At 42.9% G+C, this 7,825-nt stretch overlaps 1 protein-coding gene across 1 annotated transcript in view; it reads left to right on the plus strand.

The window, feature by feature from the left end:
* Positions 1–7,825, plus strand: part of SF3B3 (splicing factor 3b subunit 3) — a 55,337-nt gene that overhangs the window by 30,483 nt on the left and 17,029 nt on the right. Inside the window, exon 17 of the mRNA XM_006030240.3 lies at positions 1,162–1,316. Within this exon, the coding sequence (XP_006030302.1) occupies positions 1,162–1,316 (155 nt within the window). The remainder of the gene's footprint in view (positions 1–1,161; positions 1,317–7,825) is intronic.

The raw sequence follows: 7,825 nt of genomic DNA on the forward strand, positions 1-7,825 counted from the left end.
GGGAAGCAGAATGACTTCATGGTGGAGGCTCTTGGCACATTGCTTGTACTTATATAAACAGCCTTGTTTGTGTCAGTATCTCTTCATTTCTTAAGATATGACATGCTGCATATCTGTGTGTGGGGCAGCAGCTCTGGCTCCTCAGCTGCCATATGTGGCCAAGCAAACATGCTTGGAGAATTTTTAGTCAGGAACCATTAAAGTTGCATTTCAGCTCTTTACAAGTGACACTGCAGAAACAGGTTCAACCTAGAAACACATTTTTCCCTGAACCTGCCCTCATGGGTTGAAAAATATGCTTCAGATGCTCAACATGGGGGACTCAGTCTGGGGATCTAGGTTCTACTTTCAGTTGTAGTACCTTGGACAGGTCACTTCAGCTTGCTGTGTCTTGGTTTGCTCATCTGTAAATTGGGGCAATAACACCACCAGGATGACTTGCACGCTGATTTCAGTAATCTTGTGAAGTTCTTTGAGATCCTTGGGTGAGCAGCAATGATGCTTTGCTCTTCTACAATCTTTTCCACCTTTTCCATGAAGCAGGAAACATCTTACTGCTTTTACATCAAGTGATGGACCCTCAGTAATCTGGGAGTCAGTCCATTGTTAGTATGATTCCAGCTGGCTGTTCTGCCAAGAACATAACCAGGTTCAAGTAAAACTTTCGAGCATTATTCACATTTCCTTTCTGCACTCTTAATTTGGCTGATAATAGGCCAGTTAACTGACTAGAACTAAAAGTGAAGTTTCAGTTTAAGGATTTTATATACTAAGCACAGTGCTGCAGTACTTGAGTTGCAAGATGACAGGGAATATTTTATTTAAATACATCAGTTTCCTTTGAGGACAGAAGAACTCCTAAAGGAACGGAAGTATTTATTTCAATCTTGGTTCTTGTTGTTAGCTGGGGGGGATAAACAAAAACCTCAGTTTGGGATTCTAGTGCGTTTACTTTGTGCCTTTTAATCTTCTGCCTCTGTGCTATGAGATTACTCCCCTGAGCTGTTCACAAGACTGAGTAGTTCTGAAATTAGATTTAAATCCCAGCAAAATTACACTAACAATAATCACATTTTCCAGGGGTAAATATGCATACTGTGATATAGCAGGGACCAACTTTGCCTCTCCTGATTTGTGAATTTGCTGCATGTCCTCCTCCAGGTATTGGCCATGTCGAGTCGGTCATGGCTGAGTTATTCCTATCAGTCTCGTTTTCATCTGACCCCCCTATCTTATGAGACACTGGAGTTTGCGTCTGGCTTTGCTTCCGAGCAGTGTCCAGAGGGCATTGTTGCCATCTCCACGAATACGCTGAGGTAAGTATTTGATGTGAAATACTAATCTTTCTGGATGAGGGGTTCTGGTGGGCTGTTCAGTTAGGCAGACCGGGCCATAAAAACTCACTAGCTTTGAGATGCAGTGCCGTCATGGAGAGAGAGAGAAAATTAGAGGTGGAAGGGACCTAAGGAGATCATCTAGTTCAACATCCTGCTTAAAGCAGGATTATTCCCAACTAGATCATTCTAGCCAGGGTTTGTTGATCCAGGATTTAAAGACCTCCAAGGATGGAGATTCTGCCACCCTTTTTATGTAATCTGTTTTAGAGCTTTACCACCCTCCTAGTGAGAGTTGTTCCTAATATCCAACCTAAACCTCCCTTGCTGCAACCTGAGACCATTGCTCCTTGTTCTGTCATCTGTCACTACTGAGAACAGTCTTGCTCCATCATCTTTGGAACCACACTTCAGATCATTAAAGGCTGCTATCAAATCCCCCTTCAGTCTTCTCTTCTGCAGACTAAATAGGCTGAGGGAACTGGGCTTCTTTTATAAGTCATGTGCTCCAGCCCTCTAACCATTTGTGTTGCCCTCTGCTGGATTCTCTCCAATTTATACACATCCTTTCTGTATTGGGGGGAGGGGGGGCAAAACTGGACACTACACCAGATGTGGCCTCACCAGTGCCGAATAGAAAGGAAGCATCACTTCCCTTGATCTGCTGGCAACACTTCTACCAATGCAGCCCAGTCTACAGTTAGCCTTCTTGGCAACAAAAGCATACTGTTGACTCGGATCCAATTTGTTGTCCACTGTAACCCCCAGGTCCATTTTTTCAGAGCTGCTGTTTCACTTGGTCCCAGGCCTGTAGCGATGTTTGGGATTATTCCATCCTAAGTGAAGGACTTTGCACTTTTCCTTGTTGAACCTCATGAGATTTCTTTTGGCCCAATCCTCCCTATATGTCTAGGTCACTCTGAATCCTAGCCCTGCCCTCCAGCATATCTGCTACACCCCCCAGTTTAGTGTCATCTGTGAACTTGCTTAGGGTGCAATCCATCTCAGTTTCCAGATTGGTAATAAAGATATTGAACAAAACTAGCCCCAGGACCTGGGACACTCCACTTGATACCAGCTGCTAAGTAGACCTCAAGCCATTGATCACTGCTCATTGAGCCCAATGATCTAGCCAGCTTTCTATCCACCTTACAGTCCCTTCATCCAACCCAGGCTTCCTCAGCTTGCTTGCAAGAATGCCATGGGAAGGTCATATCAAAGGCCTTTCTAAAGTCAAAGTATATCATGTCCACTGCTTTCCCTGCATGCATAGAGCCAGTAAATCTCATCATAGAAGGCAATTAGGTTGGTTAGGCATGACTTATAGTTTCATAGTTTCAGGGTCGGAAGGGACCTAATAGATCTTCTAGCCCGACCCCCCGCCAGGGCGGGAGAACAACCCAAAAACACAAACAAAACCACTCACCCTAAAAACAAAAACGGGACTCAAATGAGTCCAGCCAGGTAGGTATCCAGCCTCTTCTTAAAGATCCCCAGGGTAGGGGCCAGCACCACCTCCCTTGGAAGTTGGTTCCAGCTCCTAGCCGCCCTGACTGTGAAGTAGTTTTTTCGGATGTCCAATCTGTACCTCCTCTCCATCAACTTGTGCCCATTACTCCTTGTTATGCCAGCGGGGGCTAGGGGAAACAGCGTCTCCCCCAAACCCTTCTGGTTCCCCCTAGTGAGTTTATAGACGGTCACCAGGTCCCCCCTCAGCCTTCTCTTGTGGAGGCTGAATAGGTTCAGGTCCCGCAGTCTCTCACTGTAGGGTCTGCCCTGTTGTCCCCGGATCATGCGGGTGGCCCTCCTCTGGACCCTCTCCATGTTGTCCACATCCCTCCTGAAATGGGGCGCACAGAACTGGACACAATACTCCAGCTGCGGCCTGACCAGCGTCGCATAGAGGGGGAGGATCACCTCCCTGGCTCTACTCGAGATGCACCTGTGGATGCACGACAAGGTCCGGTTAGCCCTGCCAACCATGACCTCGCATTGTCGGCCCATGTTCATCTTGGAGTCAATAATGACACCAAGATCCCTTTCCGCCTCCGTGCTCTCAAGTAGGGAGTTCCCCATCGTATAAGTGTGCTGCTGGTTCCTACTACTCAAGTGCAGCACCCTGCACTTGTCCGTATTGAAACGCATCCTGTTCCTGTCTGCCCACCCCTGTAACCTATCCAGATCCTTCTGCAATCTCTCTCTTTGACTTGCCCTTGGTGAATCCATGCTAACTGTTCCTGATCACCACCTTCTCTTCTAAGTACTTATAAATGGATTCCTTGAGGACCTGCTCCATGATTTTTCCAGAGACTGAGGTGAGGCTTACTGGCCTCTAGTTCTTTGCATCCTCCTTCCCATTTTTAAAGGTGGGCGCTATATTTGCCCTTTTCCAATCATCAGGGACCTCCCCCAATCGTCACAAGTTTTCAAAGATAATAGCCAGTGGCTCTGCAATCGTATGAGCCATCAACTCCCTCAGGAATCGGATCAATTCCCTCAGCACCCTTGGGTGCATTGCATCCAGCCCCATGGACTTGTACATGTCCAGCTTTTCGAAACAGTCCCTAACCTGTTTTTTCACCACTGAAGGCTGCTCACCTTCTCCTGAAACTGTGCTGTCCTGTGCAGTAGTCTGGGAGTTGACCGTGCCTGTGAAAACTGAGGTAAAAAAGGTATTGAGTACTTCAGCCGTTTCCACATCATCTGCAACTAGTTTGCCTCCCCCCATTCAGTAAGGGACCCACACCTTCCATGACCTTTTTCTTGTTGCTTTATTGTTTGCCTTTCACCAAAACTTTCAATGTTCATATTTACATCCAGATAACTGCAGGGGTGATTTATAGCATGCAGAATAATTTTTTGTAGAAATCTCATGTTGCTGGGAACTGAAGATCTTGAGTTTTGTCACCATTAGGCAAGATACTCAAGTTACCTTGAAGCAGAAGCCAGTTGGATGCACTGGCTAGTCAGTATTTGATCATGCAACCACTTTGAAAGCTTCCTGTCAGGTGGGTCTGCAACTTGGGCTATAAATAGCATCATATGGTATACTCAGCAGAATCATTTCTGCCTCTTGGATTGTTAAGATATGACCAAAAATAATTTTGGCTCCAGATGTTCTGTCTTTTAAACTGCCTATGGGGTTTTTTCCCCCAACCCCAGTTAGTTATCCAGATCTAATCCGTAGATCTTCCTGTTAGGGCAAGATTGGTATATATTTGAAATAGTAAGAGATTTCTAGGTTGTTGATCACTTACCATATTCTTATTGTTTTAAATCTATTGCATCAGTATCTATCTGTTAGCAATATGCAATATCCAGCACTGAGTTCATAAGATTCCAGTTGAAATTAATTTGTAAAAGAAAAAAATGTACTGTTTATATTGAGGATTATGTCTTACCTTGAACTTTTAAGCCATTGAGAAAAATGGCCATAATTTACCCAGTTAAAACAACAATGAATTTACTAACCATATTCCTAAAGAGGAACTCTTTAGGTCAGTTCGGAAGGAATAAAAAAGCAGCAGCAGCTTCCCATTTTTTTTCCAGGAGAAGAATTAAATGGAACAACCAAATCATATTGTCTATATATCCTTCTTCTTTTCTACATATCCATCATATTCAGTCAGTGTTTATCTGTTCATGTAAATCAGATCCTCAGGAGAAGATGTATACAAATTCTCTCAAATATGAGAGCACTTTCTTCGTGGTGGTGTAGTACCTTATTTAAAATGCATAGATTGAAAGGAATCACATTTGGATAGCAGTGTTACGGTTCCATTTTACTAAAGCAATAGCTTCCAAGCAAGCCAAAGCTTTTTTTATTTCAAAGCAGTTTTTCTTTTAAGTCCAACCCATTCACTTGAGATGATCTGTGCTTGTATAAGATCCTCAAGTGGCACAGCCTAGCTGGGCCATTAATAAGAGGCAAGTAGTAAGCAGTTTATTTTCAGCTGCACAAGAATGCTCCATGGAACCTTTTATATTACAAGTTTATCACAATTCTGTACACGGTCAGCACTGTATTTGTGTTCCAGCACACTTAATGCAGCTGTGAGGTGGGATTTTCAATAGTTCCAATTAGTGTACCTTACATGAGAGGACAGACTTATAACAATATTGAGAAATTAAGGCACAGAGTAAATCTGAACAGGAAAGTCCCCAATAAACTAGGAGTGTGTGTGTTTAAATGCATCTGGCTGAACTGCATGAGGAGTGATGAAAAGGCATGTTGAATTGCTTTTTTGACATTTGATGTTGGAAAGCACCATGTGGGACAGGGAGATTGTGAAAAGGGCCAAGCTAAGGGCAACTGTGCACATTATTGAGAATAGCTGTTCTTCTGTTTTGGTGGAAGATTAGTAAGTCTGTCAGAATTTGAGTGTACCAGCCTTTGGCTGCTCCACAATGTTGACTTTGCTTACTGTTAAGCCTAGGCTTTGCTATTGGTGTGGCTAATGTGTGTGTGGGAGAAAGGGCCATGAATGACTGGCCTAAAAGTTTTCCATAGCACCTGTCATCACAGCATCCAGGCTAACTGCTTTCTCAGTGGGGCTCAAGTAACTAGGAATATTTTAGGCTGTCTAGGACTGTCAGTATTGAATCCCCATGAAGCTGAGATGACATACAACTATTCCTAGTGTGAGTTAAAAAAACAAACAAACCCTCCAGTGATTAGAAATGCAACCATTGCTACAGGTGATAGTATAGTATAGGGAGGCAGCTTTCTTATTTTTATCAGCACTTTATAGAATGCCTATAAGTTACTGCTGTCTGTGTTCAGTCCAAGTGCTGTTAGCACTAGCAAACACACAGCGCTCTCCTGAAAGGTCTTTTTCAGTGCTCTACAGCTTGCTGTTTGAAATGCATTTGAGATCCACTAGAAAGGGCTCTGTGTATTAGTGGTAGCCTTTGAACGACAGCTGAAGGATCCTAGGCTAAAGAGGACCTGCAAAACAGAAGAGAGGTTGGTTTTGCTGCTTCATGATGAAAAACCTAAAAGGAATTTGTTTTCCTGATCCTTTTTCTGTTTCTTTTTTTTTTTTTTTTTTTTTTTTTTAAACCCTTAAGATTATTTGGAATGCCAAGTCATGTCTGATTATACTGTAAGATTATAAAAATTCTCACATGAAACATGTCTTAGCATGAGAACACTTTTTCTTCCTTTTTTGTATTTGTTGGAAAGAACTAGAATGGGCTGTTTTTGTTTAATTTTTACTGTATAGCTTTAGAGAAACACCCATCTGCAGATACTTAAATTTTTCTTTCCTTCATAGAAGAGGAGAAACAAAGTTGGTTCTATATGAGAATTTCTGCTGTTGGCATAGTAGAACTCTGCTGTATGTTGTACAGTAATAGGGGGAATACTAAACTCATTTCTGAAGGAGAGAAAGAAATGGGAATGGGCTTTGTAATGTGAAAGGACTACTTTGTAGAAAGTGAAACAGATTGTTCAGAAATCAACAACATGACAGTGGTGCATTTATATTTGTAACACATTTGTTTACATCTGAGCTTGGAAGGGCATATTATGAAGTGAAAATAATGAGAGCATAAATTCAGGAGTTCTGTTTTATGTAACTGAACAAGCACTCTTTATTGTCCGTCTTTTTGGCATATTAAAGTGTTAAGCATTTAAAGGGATCTTTCTTTCTGAAAGGACATGTGGTTTGTCAGGCTCCAGAGTGCCAGATGAGCTGGCAGTTCAGCTGGTGAGCTACAGAAAGAAAAGCTGGCCATTCAGGCACAGGCATTTTCTTGCTTAATAACTAACACAATTCCCATCAGAGGAACTTTGTGTCAGCCACAGCCTGTGAATCACATTCATATTCAGTTACCATATTCTCCAGAGTCCCTGTTTCCATTTGTCCGGGTCCTCTCTGTCATATGATGCGATTGTTTTAAAAAAGCTGTCAGTCACCACTCATGCCATCATTTATGTCAGGGGTGTCCAACCTTTTTGAATGTGGGGCCGGATCATGAACTTTTTATCACCCAGTGGGCCGGCGAGGCATATTCAAAGACCTCACAGGAAGTGGTATCACATCAGGAAGTGATGTCACATGACCTTTGACACCAATTAAGTTGCAGGAAGTGACAATGAAATGGGTCTAACCAGTTCAAAACTCTCCCTCTATAGCATCCACCTCTGCCACTGTTCGGGACAGGATACTGAGCTAGATGGGCCATGGGGCTGACCAAGCATGGCACTTTTTATGCTTATGTTCAGCAGCTCTTATGTTCTTTGGCTGAGCTTCCAAACTATGGCTGAGATTTGCAAAAAGGGGTAGATTGGCATGTTACAAAGTTGTCATAAAGGATTTGGAGCCCTCTAAATCTCATTCATTGTAATGGAAGTTGGCCTTTTGACAGCTTTGAAAATCTCAGCCCAAGGTGCCAACCAAATAAGTCAAAATATATTTTGCATTTCTATGCAGTGCATCTATGTGGGGCTCTCCAAGCATTTTACAAACATTAAATGAACCTCAGGA

This window comes from Alligator sinensis, unplaced genomic scaffold, assembly GCF_000455745.1.
Source record: "Alligator sinensis unplaced genomic scaffold, ASM45574v1 scaffold260_1, whole genome shotgun sequence".
Lineage (NCBI taxonomy): Eukaryota > Metazoa > Chordata > Crocodylia > Alligatoridae > Alligator > Alligator sinensis.